At 37.1% G+C, this 16,574-nt stretch overlaps 1 protein-coding gene across 1 annotated transcript; it reads left to right on the top strand.

Moving 5' to 3' along the window:
• The first annotated feature begins 75 nt into the window (after nucleotides 1-75).
• On the top strand, nucleotides 76-16,574 carry atp6ap1la (ATPase H+ transporting accessory protein 1 like a). Its single transcript, XM_007251475.3, has 7 exons — nucleotides 76-224; nucleotides 8,804-8,844; nucleotides 10,185-10,270; nucleotides 10,594-10,835; nucleotides 11,883-11,933; nucleotides 12,864-13,107; nucleotides 14,169-16,574. Exons 1-7 carry the CDS (start codon nucleotides 121-123, stop codon nucleotides 14,403-14,405), a joined length of 1,005 nt encoding a protein of 334 aa, XP_007251537.2. The 5' UTR covers nucleotides 76-120; the 3' UTR covers nucleotides 14,406-16,574.

The following is a 16,574-nucleotide window of genomic DNA, read 5'->3' on the forward strand; positions in this document are numbered from 1 at the left end:
TGCTTGGCGCTCATTGGATGCCGCCGAGCGTCAGTCTGCGGGGTGGGCGGGGCTTCGCTGGCCGTTGCTGGAGTGAAAACGGTCAGTCGGCGTCTGTGGCGAGCGCGCGCGGACGTACACATGGCAACGCGGGGGCGCGCGATGGCTCTGGCTTTGTTTTCATTCATTTTCCTGCAGGTTTTCCCTTCGTCTTTACAGCGAGCTGCTGCGCTCGTGGAGAAGAGGTGAGGGGGTTTGGTGGGTTTGGAGAAGTCCGGGTGTGTGTATATGTGTGTGGGTTAAGATTAGGCTTAGAGATGTGGGGGAGCATCCTCATAGCAAAAAAAAAAAACATTAAAATAGTTTTTATATTGATTTAATTTTATTATGTATTAATTGTTTATTTTTTATTTATAAGGTTTTGGTTGATAATCTGCTGCTGCAGCTGTTTCTGCCTTGCTTTGCTTTATATTGCATTAGATTACATTGCATTGCATTGCATTGCTTTGCATTGCCTTTGTGTGTTGGACTTGCAGCAGGCAGGCTCTGCATTGAAACTGAACGAGCCTCTGTCAGTGAAACCCAAGAGAAAAATCCATGGCTTGCTGCACTGGAGGCATCGGTTTACAGGGCCAATCCATAGCTGCACCTTAAAATAAGCTTTGTGTGGCAGGTGGGAGCCATTGTAATGTTTGGTGCACATGTAATCCAGTGGGAAGAAGTGGAGGAAGAAGAGGAAGAGAAGGATGAGGAGGATGGGGGGGGTGATGGTGGTGATGATGATGCACAGAAGACAATAGACTGGTGGAGGAAAGAAGTAAAGGTGGAGCTGGAAACATGCCTTCAGTGCCTACAGTGCATGTAGTGCATAGTTGTTTGTGCTTGTTTAGGGGTTTAACGTTATTTATCTTGAGCTATAGCTATCTGTATCTGTATCTATATGTATAAAGTGCCATCATCCAGTGGCAGATTGAATGCATCTCCATATATATGTATACCCTCTCTATATATAGGCCTGTATATCTGTATACAGTACAGTAAAGGAATGCATGCATAATAAATGCATTTACAAAACAGTAAATTACATTAACTGGTACGTCTTTAACAATGTATGTATGTATTGGCCCATTATAACATTACATATATAGCATATCTAGCTTATAAACCAGATGCATTCTTTATCAACTTTTGGTGAACAGATTTCTCATCCATGTGGCGATCAATTGAGATGTTTCAACAAGATGGCAGAATGTTGTTTTTTCCTGTATCCACCAGATGGTGCCTGGAGTGGTTGGTATTGAATGTAAATACCTTTGATTTGTGCCACAAATTTGTCCCTCCAGTTAAGGCGTAAGGACTGTTGTTGAGGGATTCAGGCATCAATCATCCGTCTATGTAAAGGACAAATCACATGCTTTCAGTTGGATTTTGTAGATCGCAGTGATCAGAAAGGTGATCAGATACTTGTGATCATTTCTTATTTTTAAAATAGATTGCAAAGAAAGATACACATGTATTTTTGCATTATGTTTGCACATATAAAAGAATTAAAAGAAGCTAAAAATGCTGGTAAATAAAAATACTTTCTAATTCAGCCCTTAATTCTTTGGACTGAGGCCTGTCAAGTGTTAAAGTAAAAATAAATATGTTTTTACCATCAAAATATACAACTTTTACCTCAGGAATTTCTGTTACACTACAAAAATGCTATGTTATCAAATTAAATCACCTTAAGTCTATCTAAAACATTAAATACTTCTTAAAATGTGACAGATGAAGGATATTTTACTTAATTCTATATTATTTGAGTAATTTATTGGTTGAATTATCTAATTCTACACCGTCTACAGCTGGTTACTGTCAGAATGCCCAACATTTACCTCAGAAATTATAAAGCTTACCAGGAGTAAAGGCATAAAGTTATCAGAAAGCAGTGTGTGTAAGACTGGTAGAGGAGAACATGATGCCAAGATGCATGATTAAAACTGTGATTAAAAATCAAGGTTATTCCACCAAATATTGATTTATGAACTCTTAAAACTTTATGAATATGAACTGGTTTTCTTTGCATTATTTGAGGTCTGAAAGCTCTGCATTTTTTTTTTGTTATTTCAGCCATTTCTCATTTTCTGCAAATAAATGCTCTAAATGACAATCTTTTTATTTGTAATTTGGGAGAAATGTTGTCTGTAGTTTATAGAATAAAACAACAATGTTCATTTTACTGAAACATAAACCTATAAATAACAAAATCAGAGAAACTCATTCAGAAATTGAAGTGGTCTGTTAATTCTTTCTGTCTACTAAATCTATTTTTTTTCATGAGACAGCTTTAGGAATATGTTTTAATATTGTTTCAGGATATGTAGGATGTTATTTTACTAATGCATAAATTCATAATTTATTCATTCATTGTCAAACCAGCTTAATCCATTCCGTGTCGTGGGGAGCCGGAACCAATCCCCACTGCCATTGGGTGGAAGGCAGGATACACGTCCTGGACAGACCACCAATCTAACACAGGGAATAATGCATAAATTAAATAGGCTAAATGTATTTCGTCTTGCTTTTCCAAAAAAAAAAAAGAATTACAAAACCAGCAGACTTATATTGATCATGCTATATTAACAAGACTTGTATTAATTAAGACTTATATTAATACAGTTATTAAGAGCAAAGAAATGTTTGGTGTCAAATATTAGCCAATATCACTTTTTTGTGACTTGAATTGTTGCTTATATGGTTGCAGAATATTTGCAGCATTCCTAGGTTAGTAATATTATAATAGCTAATTTGATTGCATACAACTACTGGAAACATGTAAAACTATATACAACAACCCTATATTATAAATATAATATAATAAAAAATATAATATACAATATTTAAATAATATCTTAAACATATCAGGTACCTTTAAGTTTATTTCACCTGACAATATGTCATATTTTGCTGTATACAATGTAAGTACATTTAAGAGTATTAGCCCTGTCTTTTTATAATTTATCCCCAGGCTGGGCTGGGTTTGTATCGAACATGCTCTCAGTTGGACATAACAAGCATTAAGTTATTTCAAAAAGATTTGTTAGATGAATGCATCTTAATTTATGGTGATGTGTGTGAAAATGATTTGGTTTTAGAAGAGATGACGCTCAACAGAGTACAGACTTTATTTATTATCACATCTCATAGTCTAGCATAATCCAGTCGTCCATAATTACTGAGTCAAAATAAAAACAAGTGAAATACTTACTTAAATACATAGTTAGCTATTTACACATATAATATACCATGAGTTTTATCTATAGTGTCGCAAAGAAACACTTTACTTCATATCATTTAAGATTACACTTATTATGTAATGTTTTTAATTGTTAAGATGGGTAATAGGACAATATTTTATAGTGTTGTGATAAATTTTTAGATTGTATTGACAGTATACTTTTATAAATCATGAGTTTCATTAGAGTTGGACAATGTGCAGCAAAAACTCACTGTATAAGAATCACTGTACTATGCAGGAAAGAGTACTTAATGCGTAATACCAGTTTTTATATAATACCCTTACCGATAATACTGTTTTCTTATACAGTACGTTATAGAATGTTACACACATCAGTATAGTTGAATCAGAATAGTTATCGGATTTAGCAGACACTTGTAAATCTGGCATCAGTATCGGTATCAGAATGGAAAAAGTGGTATTGGTGCATCTTCTGTTTTTTTTTTTTTTTTGATACATTTTATAGAAAATATCGTTGTGCATTGCTAAAATGTTTTTAAAAACTGTGATATTATATTTTGGCTTTATCGCCTGCAACTAATGATTATTTTGGCAGTCGATTAATCTGATGATTATTTTTTTCCGATTAGTCGATTAGTCAGCGATTATTTCTGCAATGTCGTCCATCTTTAAAAATGATCGAAACAGCTGAACATGAGATTTAAAAGCCAGCATTTAAATTTTGGATGTTGTTTAAATGTGGGAAGTACTGATATTTACTGAGTAAATATGTAATCTGTTCTCTATGGGCACTTTTGGAGACACAGACTATGTTGATTGTAAACTGTGTGAGTGAGCATTTTACCCCCATTTATTATCTCCCATTGCGCTTCTGTCCCTAGCTCTTAGTGTAATGTGGCACTGTCACAAAGTAACGATTAATCGACAATGAAATTTGTAGTCGACAAATTCAAATAATCAACGCTGCCGATTATATCGACTAATCGATGCAGCCCCAATGTTGTAGCGTATTGAATCGAGATTATTATTTCTTTGTTATGAGTTTTTAGGCTATATCGCTTTTTATTTTTCTTTGATTTCATTCTTGAGGTGGCAACAATAACAAAATAATCAGGCCTTTTTTTATTTTTCTTCTTCAGCTGGAGCTTCATCCGGAGATGAAGCAGTTTTGCAGCATGTAGGCCACAGCAGGCTTTAATGCTGCATTAAGAGCTTTTATATTTTGTGAAGAGCCGAGGTGCCGGGCAACTTTTAAGAGACAGGCGCTCTAATCTGCTCCACACACGGCGAGGTGAATAAAGCAGGGCTGGTCAGCGGATTCCATCGATTATATAATTGCGCCGCCGCCAGCCCGACTGGCCCACATGTTCAGGTGCCGTGACGCAGGCAGATCCCTTAAGCCGGCGCTGGAGCCCAGAGAAGGAGGGATTTGGGCTTTTATCAACATCCATCATTCCGAACACTGTTTTGCTTGAGGGGAGGGGCCTGGGATGGTATTGGGGTGGATTGAGGGTTGGGTGGGGGAGTTGCTTATGTTGCCAAGTTTGGTTGTCGCATGGGGGCTCAGCTGAATGATTACTCACTGTAAGGCTAAATATAGTTATGTAACAATGGCATCTACTCAAAACAATATCACAGACAATACCATCACTGTTCCTCCGACGCCTGCAGCTTGAGAGAGATGCGTAGCGCAAGACAGGAGCCATTCATCTTCAAATCCAAACTCATACGATGAGGGAATTATCGGTTCATTCATAATTCCCGTCACGCCGCAGGGCCTGTTAGAGAAGCGTCACATAGCTGTTATATTTGGCTTTATTGTAATATATGACGTTTAGGCCGTTTTTTTCTTAGCGTTATTTTCATTATCTGCAGCAGAGGCGAGTAAGTCGACTCATGTGAGCCCAAGGACAAAAGGATTGCAGCGGCTCGGGCCATTAGAGGCCTTCACTCTAACACACTGACCCTCTGACACCTAATGCTCCCCATGGGCTCTGATGACTTGAACCAAAGGATATTTGAGTCCTGCTATAGAAATATGTGCACAAACTGGGCTCAGCTCTGAGTTTGAGAGATGAACCTTCCGTTAACTAGAGGACTAGGACAATGTAATAGAGCTTTTAGATCGACTAGAGGCTGGTAACACTGATGAACTTATCCTGTGCAACAGAGGGAATTCTTGCATTTCTATTCCTGGGCTGTGCTGATGAGTGCCAGTTTCATCATACTGTATTTGATGATCTTTGTGACTGCGCTCCAGGATCCTTTTAAAGTTCTTGAAATTTGACTTGAAGATTAACTGAGCTTCATTTCTTAAAGTAATTAGTTTTTCGTAACTTAGTTAAATTTGAATAGTTGTGTGTGTGTGTTTATTTTGCATGTTTGTACTATAAGATGCATGACCAGCTACCTTGGAGTGTGCAGTTTGACAATATTTTATTGCCTGGTGCTAAATTTTGTTATCTTGATACACAGTAAACCTTTCGAAGCATATTGTGGATATTATCCAGGCTTAAACACCAATACATTTTATTAAAGAAAGTGTAATGAGTCCTGTTTAAGTGTGTACGAGAATTTGAGTAGCATTTTTTTAAGATTCTGCCACTGTTGGTGCATTTTGTTACTGTGTCTATATATTGTGATAAATATTGTGTCATGATAATCACGTTATCTTCCTATATTCTTCAAACATTTGAGCGACTCTTGATTACAATTTAGATTTTTATTATTTTAGTTCTTAAGTGATCTGCAAGCTATAGTTTCCTCTATATTTAATTACTGAATTCTTTTTACAGAGTTTTTATATTAAACACTGAGCAGTTAAGGAATCAGTACATTGATTAATCAAATGAATTTGGTTAACCTCCCATGCCTTCTTTGCATTACGTTGTGATTATTATAACTGTGGCATTATTTTTGTAAAATTAACAATTTAATCATTTTTTAAGATGTTTTAATTTTTTATAGCATTTATCTGATGCTCTTATCCAGAGCGACCAAAAAGGTTATTCTATTACAGTATACTGGGCCAGTATAGAGGACTCTTATTGGTGTAGCATAGCATTCAGTCACCCAGAGCAGGAATTGAACCCGAGTCTCCTACATAATGTGGTAACTCACTAGCAGATAGTGGTGTTATCCACTGCACCACACCTACATCTTTCCAAACTGCTGCTTACGCAACTCTGCTGGACAGCTGAACACGCTTGGAGGAGAACACTAACTGCTAGAGGGCAGTTGGCATTTTCAAATAGTGCAAAACAGTTGTGACAAGATTTAAACATGACCTTACTGCTGAGGTTAAGCTTTCCGAGTAAACACAGAATACTTCTGTAACCCAGTCTGGGAAAGAGAATCTGACAAATGTCAGAAATGAACATTGTTGTTGGAAGAAACGGTATCTCTCTCTCTCTGTGTGTTCAGAAAGTGTTTTAAAATTTTCAGTTCTTTTGTTCTTCAGAGAAAATTCCTAAAGGAAAGTTTACGTCACATTGTGTAATAGTGAGTCAGTTTTGGCTTACTCTCGTTAGTTATTCAGCTTTATTGGTCAATTTATCATTAACATTTTGAAAAGAACTGTAGAACATCAATATTGGATTATTGGACATACCGTACACTGATTGTATGTAAATGTATCATTATGTGTTATCACTATGTGTTAAATTTATCATTTTGTGCATGGTTTGGGAACACCCTCACAGCTGTGTAAGTTGTGAGGTGTTATCTAGGGAGTGAGGTTGAGCACTGGCCAGCATACCCATGGCAAGGCGACATGAATCCCAGATAGTTCGAACATTCCATTTCTAAAGTTGTAGAGAATAGAGCTGGAAAATATTAATATTGACATCTCATTTTATTGTGCTAACTTTTCGTATTTTATCATTAAAAACACTGAGAATATCATCAGTGCTTAAAGAACACTGACCCACCTGTACATTTCTTTACAGAGTGTTAAAAAATCCAATCCAATTACATTGATGTGCTGCAAAAATGTAAAAAAAAAAATCAGTGCATTTATCACGAAAGAGTATTTTAATAGCAGAATCTGCCGCTGCTGATGCACTTTGCGTGTCAAAAAGTCTTTAAATATTGTGTTATCATATTTTTACCATATCACTTTCGTACAACAAGGGTGGTGGCTGACTATACTGTTCATTAGGGGCGTCACGATTCTCTAAATCCTCGATTTTATTTTATTTCCGATTTTAGGGTGCACGATTCGATTCGATGCTCGATTTTCTTTTTTCTTTTTTTTTTTACAGCAGAGAGGCCTATGCCAGTTTTAGATTAGTCTATGGTCATTCATTGGTTTGATTCATCAAATTTACAACATCTTATTTCAAAAGGTGGGCTTGATATAAGTGATGCGAAGTGATACAAGTGATCTGTAATACACCACATTAGGCTAACGGTCAAATTTAAATAATTTCATTAAGATATATATGTAATGCCATCTAGTGGCTTTTTTTTTTGGTAGCAGCAGTGTGCATCAAAAAGGTACCAAAACTATTAACATATTTGAGGCTAGACAAAACAACTGTTATTTTTATATTTTCAAGTTTTTCTTTAAGCAGATGGGAATGTCCACATTCTCTGGAGAAAGGGCTGCTCTTTGAGCAGTCACAATGTCCGCGGCGTCGGCTACAGTGTGCTGCTCCATTTGCGTGGGGAGGGGGATCGGCGATCCTCTTTTTGACTTCGAGGCTCGAGACCATGACATAATTTAAATCGATTTCGATTTAATATCGAAATCGTGACACCCCTACTGTTCATTATCGATATTGGAAATTTATCGTATCAACTGAAATTAAGAAATGTATTGTAATATGCATTGTAAATTTTGGCCATACTGTCCAGCACTATTTGCAAGCATTTAACATTCTTCGATCCACAGTGTGGTGTGTGTGTACAGGGAATATGTCATAGAAGGCCCTGATTTCCATCATATTTTTCAGTGTCTCACTGCTCTACTGCTCTGATTCTCACAAGCCGCTACTCTCACACAGATCTGCCGCTCCTTATCCTCCAGAGACAGGTGGTCAGGTCTTAACCTGCGCCCTCCTCAGACCTCCTCGCTCTCCAGAGCCGGCCTGCACTGCCTGAGCCACTGACCCTTAATCACGTCTTAGAAGGCCTCCAGGCTAAACTCACTTTATCTGGCATTATGGAGACGATTAGGACGTTTCAGCAGTTCATCTTGGGATAATCCCGAGCACCCTTTGCACAAGCAGCTCGGCAGCAGTGCAGAAATGCCCTGAATTAAGTGTTTATCAAATCAGAATGATAATAAAAATATGAATAATAATGATGATGATGATGATAATGCACCCCTTTACACTCAGAAACACAGAACTCTGTCAGGAGGGAGCTCCAGTATCCCTCAGTATTAAACTAATGCACAAATCCCATCTACTCCAGCAATCCTTGAAGACTGGATCAAAGCGGATGAAGTGGATTTAGTCAAATGTGCCGTATACGGACGTTATTATTTTCCAATTTCTTTAATCCTTGAGAAAAGGGGGAAAGCACCTCAAATCAAACGTCTTTTAATCATTCCTCTTCTGTCTTTCCATTTTACAGTTCAGATGACCCCACGTCCCAAGACAGCACAGTAAGAGAAAGTGAGTTATATTGATATGTGCTTTAATCAGATTACATCCAGGCTTGTGTTTACTCTGTTTGCATAAGAACTTAATTTCTATTGAGATACCGGGGTTTCAGTTCAGTTTATTGCAATATATTGCGATATGTTAGTAATATGTTACTAATATAATAGTAAATATTGCGATTGTTTTAATATATTTGTAAGGAAGTCAGTATAAAAGTCATGTATATCAAATCTGAGTAAAAATAACGTTTATTTAATGCAATCTAATAACAGAGTCCAACCTCTGACTGACACCAACCTTTGCATGTAAACTTGTACATGTAACAAATTAACACTTCTGTGTAACATGTAAAGCCATACTGTGTTTTTGAAAATCAGTAAAAAAAAAAAAAAAAGAAATTCTAATACTTTGATATGTATCAATATTTTCTGACACACCAGTTTTATTATAAATGCATATCTTTATTGATTTTATCTATTGAAAAACAGAAAGACAATTTTTTTTACATCCTTCAAGTCCTCATGGAGCCATCAGTTACAGAAAACAATAGTACTTTAAACTGATATACGATAAAACAAAATTAACAAAAATAATAATTATCATAAATAAATAAAAATTCTAATGAAAGTATAATAATAATAAAATAATAATAATAAAAGTCTATATTTTATTTTAATAATTAATGTCTATATGAATTAAATCAAAACCAATTAAAGTAAGTTAAAAAGGCACATTCTTGTTTGATAATAATAAACTTTAATGATATAGCACCTTTTATACATAAAAATATAGCTCCTAAATGAAGATTAAATGAAATTAAATAAAACAAAAAAACAGAAAAATGGAAAATATTAAGTAATATAAAACAAATAAAAACTATTAAAAGTAAATATTTAATAAAATAATATTAAAAAAGTAAAAATAAAGACAATAAATATGTTTGTGCTTGATAACGAGCTTTTACCCCATTCAACTAATGTCAGTTTACTTTGAAGATCCTCAATTCATACCACAGTCTCTGTTGGTTTCTTGTATATTGTTGTTCTTGTCACTCTCGAATGCAATCAAATCCTCACAGCAGCTCTAGCCTGATCTACTCAAATATGAAGCCTTTCCTGGACAGCAGATACAGTTAATCTAACAAATACAGGATAAACTACTTTTTAATCCCCCAGATTCCCTAAGAAACAATCCATGTTTTCCATGTATTGTATTTTAAAATAATTAGTTTGATACAAATACCACATGTTTGCTCCTTGATGACCTTTTCTCTCAGAGCTGGTGCTACTAACCTGCCCAATCCCACCACAGTCTGCTCATATTTGGGGTGTTTTTATTTTTTAAATCCACAGATGGAGTGGCTGGCGAGAGCCAGAGCGGCTCATACGGGGACAGCCCGTTGTTTACGGCGGAGAAGCTGCTCAGACAGGCGCTGCAGGTGAGGTGTGGCACGCTCTGCCAGCGCTCCAATGTGACCTTGGCCTGGCTCTGGAGTGCAGTTTTCCTCCACACCATATGAATCTAACTACCTTACTTATGAACTTGTGCTGTTCAGAAGCCCCTTTCTCAGTGTATTTATTTTTATTTTTTTTTTAGAAAATGTAGAACTCTACAACAGTAACTGAACTGAATCACTGTGAAATATGATATTTCATGCTGTATTATATTAAGAACATTTTGCTGTGTGGTCAGAAATGCGCAGGCCTCATTTAGATGGTAAATAGGAGACTGTAAATGCATTTAAATCTGTTTCTCTTTCAGCCTCATGAATGGTGGCCACAGTCTCCTCCTCGGAGTCGGCGAAAGCTGCTGCAGTCGGCAGGAATTATGCCCTACTCTCCTCTGAATGTAGCTTACAACGGCAAAACCTGCATTCTCTTCAGGGCCAGGAAGCTGGCCATCAGGTTCAGGAACCACACGTTAGTGGACCTGACGGAGAGGACCTTCGGACCCGAGGCTCTGGTGGATACTAAAGGCTCGTCCTGCAGTAAAGATAAAGCTACGTGAGTAAAAATAATGTTTTTTGTTTGTTTTTAGTGTAAATCTGTCAGCCAAATTTACAGAAAAATTATAACAATCTTACAGGAGAGAGAAAATAACTTTAATCAGTTTTCTCTGCTGAGAAGCGCAGAAGTGCTGCATCCCTGAAATAGCAATCTGCCAAATTTAGAGTGCACCTGGCTCTTAAAGGGAATGGCAGGTGACACGCTGATTGGAATATTTTACATTTCGCCAAAACACACCCAAATTAAAAAAATGTTTTGGTTTTATTATATAAAAGTAAAAATAATAATTGTATTTATTTTTAGTGTAAATCTGTAAGCTATACATACAGACAAAGCATTAGCATATTTATAATATTAGCATATTTATGGTAATCAGTGGCGTATTTATATGTTCATTCCCCTCATATAATTATCTAGAAGTCAGAAAATGAAAAAAAAATTCCAGCGCTGATTTCCACCTCATTAAGAAAGCAATAAGAACATATGAGAGATGATTAATGATTAATAATCTGAAATTTGGTTGTCACATAAAATTATAGAATAATAAGGTTTACACCTTACACATACGATATCTTACAAAACTGAGTACACCCCTCTCATTTCTGTAAATATTTTATTACTAGACAATATTTTTATTTTAGACAATTTTATGACTATGATATAATTAATATATAACAGTATAATAATATTAATTACACCCTTTAAAGAGTAAAAAACAGAATACAGAGTCATTGATGTTAACAGGCTATTTTTGCTAACTACAGTAAACACAGTGGCCAATATTGTTGAAAAAAAATTTAGGTCATGTCCATATATTGATTGATAAGTCTGTACTCACAACAACAAAGTAGAAGTTTGTTTAAATTAGTCATAAAATGTGTAAATATCTGTTTCTATAAACTGTGATATGAATGAAAAGTGTGAATCTGCTTTTTTGACAGTTTTGGGCAAAACCTAAGATTACATTACAATGTCTTTGTTAGAACTGACTAAGGGATCAAATCACATTAGAGCATCAGGACACGTCTTTCTGTTTTTCTCTAGACTCAATCTACGATTTGGAGATGTGGAGGACATCAGAGGACTCTCCATTCGGTCAGTATATCACATTAACACTATAACGCTTTAATATTATTTACTAGTGCACATCAAAAAATTAGAATATAATTGAAAAGTTACTTTATTTTCGTAATTCAGTTCAAAATGTCTTACACACAGATTGATCTATTTTAAGTGTTTATTTCTTTTACTGTTGATGATTATGACTTACAGCCAATAAAAACCCAAAAATCAGTGTCTTAGAATATTAGAATTGTATACCAGTTGGTACTTTTGGCAGTGTGGGCAGTGTGCCAAGTCCTGCTAGAAAATGAAATCTGCATCTCCATAAAAGTTGTTATTAGCAGAGGGAAGCATGAAGTGCTGTAAGATTTTGTGGGAAAACAAAACTGCACTGACTTTGTACTTTATATAAAAACACAGTGGATCAACACCAGCAGATGACAGACATGTCTCTTTGTCCAAACCATCACTGATTGGTGGAAACTTCACACTAGACCTCGAGCAGTTTGGTCTGTGTGTCTCTCCACTCTTCCTCCAGACTCTGCTCCCTTTATTTCCTTTAAATGAAATGTAAAATTTACTGATGATCAGTGATGGTTTGTTTGGAGAGACATGTCTCTCATCTGCTGGTGTTGATCCACTGTGTTTTATTATCAAGTCTAAAGTCAGTGCAGTTTTGTTTTCCCACAAAATCTTACAGCACTTCATGCTTCCCTCTGCTACTGACAACTTTTATGGAGATGCAGATTTCATTTTCCAGCAGGACTTGGCACACTGCCCACACTGCCTAAAGTACCAATCGGCCTTATATAGTATTCTAAGTTTCTGAGACACTGATTGTTGGTTTTTCATTATACTGTTCTAATTTTTGAGATGCACTATTAGAATTATGCCATAAAGGGTATGAATATAGCTTCTACATGCTGAGAAAACAATGCCATCTCCCCCCTTGTGTTTCATCAGACTGCAGATGTCCAACACTTTCTATGAGTCAGCAGGTCAGAACTGGTTCACTCTGGACAGCGTTCACATCCACTACAACTGGACACACGAGGCCACGTTCAACGCCACTGACGTTTACGCTCCGTCCACCAACTCCTACCACTGCCAGCACGTTAGCAGCCTGCAGAAATACGACACACTGCTGGTGCCCAGCGCCATCACCGACAACTCCGCCAACTGGCATATAACCTTCACAGACTTCCAGGTAGGTGTGCAGCAGCGGTCATACATATGCATTAGCTTAGCAGCACTAATACTGAATGATCAAATAAATCTGCCACATTAATACTGTCAGAGAAGGGCAATAATATTTTCACATATTTTGGTTTAAAGAGGATCCCCTGCTGGATAAATGCTGGATAAATGCTGGATAAATGATGGAGAATGAAATGCTCTTACATCTGGGCCAGCCCTCTGGGGAGTGCTCTGTTTTACCTGGGAAACCTACAAAGCATTGCTCAGATTTTACCTGAGATCTGAAATGAAGCTTCTAAACTGAGTTTCTGAACTTAGTTAAAGTAGTTAATATATACAATTCATATAATTAATGCAATAGAACTTTGAAGAGAACAGACGGTACTTTGTAAAGTAGTTTACCATAATTTCGCACTATAAAGCGTACTTAAAATCCTTTCATTTTCCCAAAAATCGTCAGTGAGCCTTATAATCTGGTGCTTCTTATGTATGAATTTTACCAGTCAGGTATTAAGGAGCAGTAAAGCCACTCCGCTAAAGTACAGAGTTATACAGGAGTTTCAGTTTAGTTCTTTATCACCGGGGCTCTAGCAGTATTAGCATTAGCCGCTAAGCGCTAGCTCTTTTGCCATTCATAGGCGAGTAATATTTACTGAATGTAGCCTGCTACTTACCCCAGCTAGCACTGCTGGAGCAGCATTAGCATCACCGGCTAAGCCCTAGCAGTTAGCAGCTAATGCTAATGATCCAACATTAGCGCTGGAGAATGAACAAAAGCGCTTTACTCACCCAAATAAACATTTTTCAGGAGCGAAATCTGTGTAGATTAACATCCAGCACTGGCTTCTGTTCTGAGTTGTTTTCACTTCTCTTTATGTGACACGCATATTGATTACATATTGTATTGTAATTAAATTTCTCATTTCTCATTGGGTTAAACACGATTTTTGTCAATGTTTTGTCCTACTGTTTAACAATAGCTTACAAACAACACATTTTAGGCTGGAACATTGAAGATCTGTCACTTGATCTGCTTTTTTACACCATCTTCTTTATCTTCTCTCCCACCAGATCCAAGCTTTTAACGTCCAGTCCAGCAAGTTCGCCTCAGCCAGCGACTGCGCCACGTTCTTCACCCCGGCCATCCTCATGGGCCTCATCACCTCCCTCATCCTGCTGCTGGTGCTGGCCTACGCCCTGCACATGGTGGTGCACCTCAAGCACATCGACCGTTACGAAGAGCACAAGACCACCGTCTACTTCCCCCGCAACACGGAGGTGGAATGCACAGAGAAGAACAACCTGTAGACCTCCAGGATCCCCCCCCGAGGACCTCCAAGAGACAGACAGAGGACAGTTTTGGACGTGAAGCCTGTGCGGTGAAAGCCGACAACAGGCTAAAAGCACTTCCTCCAGAGCTTTTCGGCTCTGACTGCGCTACTACACTCGCGGGACTGTAGTGGGACAGTGAGAGTCCAAAGCTGATTCCTGTGGGATTTTTAAAGCTCCGCTGCATCACGGTGGATTCGGAGATGCCGAGATTCATACTGTATCCGCCAGGGATCAAAAGAGGCATCGTACTGAAGGACACCTGCGGATGTTTGTTGTGAATGAAATTCAGATTAGCACAATTATCCAGTGTACCTTGAATTTGCATTGTCTGTTTTAGCGTATAACCTTCTGGCGAGGACCAGGTTCATTTAGATGTGGACGCTTTATTACACTTTATTACAGACTGTGTATAAACCATTATGACGGAATTCAGCTACCGTAAATTGTACATTATGACTTCTTTTCATGTGTTAGACACTGAAAATACGAAAGTATAATACTGGTAGTGAAATACTGGGAATACTATGCCTAAATCTTTTTTTTTTCCTTTTTTTATTTAAAGAAAATGTCCTATATGTGAAACTAAACATAGAGCCGATATATCAGTGATATATACATTAAGTAATGGTTTCTATGCAGTGTGTAACAGGACCCAAAGTGTCGCCAAATACCAAATCTTCCCCTCCAGGGTTTGCAGAAGATTCACTCGTCAGAATATTGAATTTTACTCTTCAGAGGAAGGAATTCACTCTCTTCGTTGCCACAAAAGGTTCTTTGGTGGGCTCATAGAGGACAAATCACGTCTAAAGACTTTAAGAATTTCTTAATATTTAGCATGGGAAACATTATAGTATGGAAGGTTGAGTAATAGCCCTTATCCTGGTATAAAAACTCTACATTATGTACAAATTGTGTTCTTTTTTAGAAAGATTTTTGTCTGCATTTTTAAAATATCTTTGTCCATACGAGCAGAATCCACACAATTGCAATACAATTCAAAAATGCCGAAATCGAGGCTTTGAGTGGTCCAGCGGACTAAAGCGCTGCCACAATGGTCGGGAGATCGCTGGTTCGAATCCCGGTCATGCAGCTTGCCATCAGGTGCCAGAGCCCCAAGAGAGCACAATTGTTACTTTATTTCAGTAAAATGTGCAAATGTGAAATTAAATAGATGTATTACACATGATCTTTTTTTTTTTCTTTTATTGTTTATGATAATGGCTTACAGCCAATGAAAACCCAAAAATCAGTGTCTCAGAAAATTAGAATATTATATAAGACCAATTGGTACTTTTGGCAGTGTGGGCAGTGTGCCAAATCCTGCTGGAAAATGAAATCCACATCTCCATAAAAGTTGTCAGCAGAAGGGAAGCATTTCCTGGAAAATACTGCACTGACTTTGGACTTCATATATATGGATTTCCTTTTCCATCCTCCAGGAAGAGCGTTTGGGAACAACTGAACTATTAATGTAAAGTGAAGAATCTAACTGATGGCTCAAAGAACCCTTTGTGGCACCTGGTGTGTGTTTTTTTAGGAGTGTAGGTCGTATTCTTCACCGGGAGGTGTGTTTTTAAATACTTGTGTTATTGGGTTTTTGTGTAAACTGTGTGTTTACTCTGGTTTTGTAATTTCTTATTTATTAATTAATTTATTTTTTATTCTTATGCTTTAAGCTGAGCCTTTGCCGATGAGGTGGAGATGAGCCTCTTATTTTAACTCGTTGGATTTTATCTTCAACCATTGAAGCACAATGGAAAGCGACATCAGGTTGTAACATATAGCATGCCTGTGGCTACAACCATCTCAACCCCACGGTCTGGTGGTTAGCATTGTATAATATATCCTGATAATAACCATTATATTCTAAACGAGGGGGAAAAACATACTTTTTTCATTTACACATGTATGAAATGGGCGATGGCGTGTTGATGTGAAATTACTCTCGTCCCCTCAATTTCTGTTGAGTTCAATAAAACCAGCAGTGCATTCAGGTGAACGGTCAGGTCTGCGTCTGAGTGTTATTGAGACTGGGCAGTTATTGACTCTGTGTGTGTAACCTATGTTTAATATAGATGCACCAAAATCAACATTTTTGTCCAAAACCGAACAAACATTTGGATGAAAATAAAAAGAAATACAGAA

Source organism: Astyanax mexicanus, chromosome 24, assembly GCF_023375975.1.
Source record: "Astyanax mexicanus isolate ESR-SI-001 chromosome 24, AstMex3_surface, whole genome shotgun sequence".
Lineage (NCBI taxonomy): Eukaryota > Metazoa > Chordata > Actinopteri > Characiformes > Acestrorhamphidae > Astyanax > Astyanax mexicanus.

What these genes read in the sequence shown, in the direction of transcription:
- atp6ap1la (XM_007251475.3), top strand. Translation starts at nt 121, where the DNA reads ATGGCAACGCGGGGGCGCGCGATGGCTCTGGCTTTGTTTTCATTCATT. An exon ending in GCTGCGCTCGTGGAGAAGAG is followed by an intron (nt 225 to 8,803) that starts GTGAGGGGGTTT and finishes TCCATTTTACAG; the next exon opens with TTCAGATGACCCCACGTCCC. An exon ending in TAACCTTCACAGACTTCCAG is followed by an intron (nt 13,108 to 14,168) that starts GTAGGTGTGCAG and finishes CTCTCCCACCAG; the next exon opens with ATCCAAGCTTTTAACGTCCA.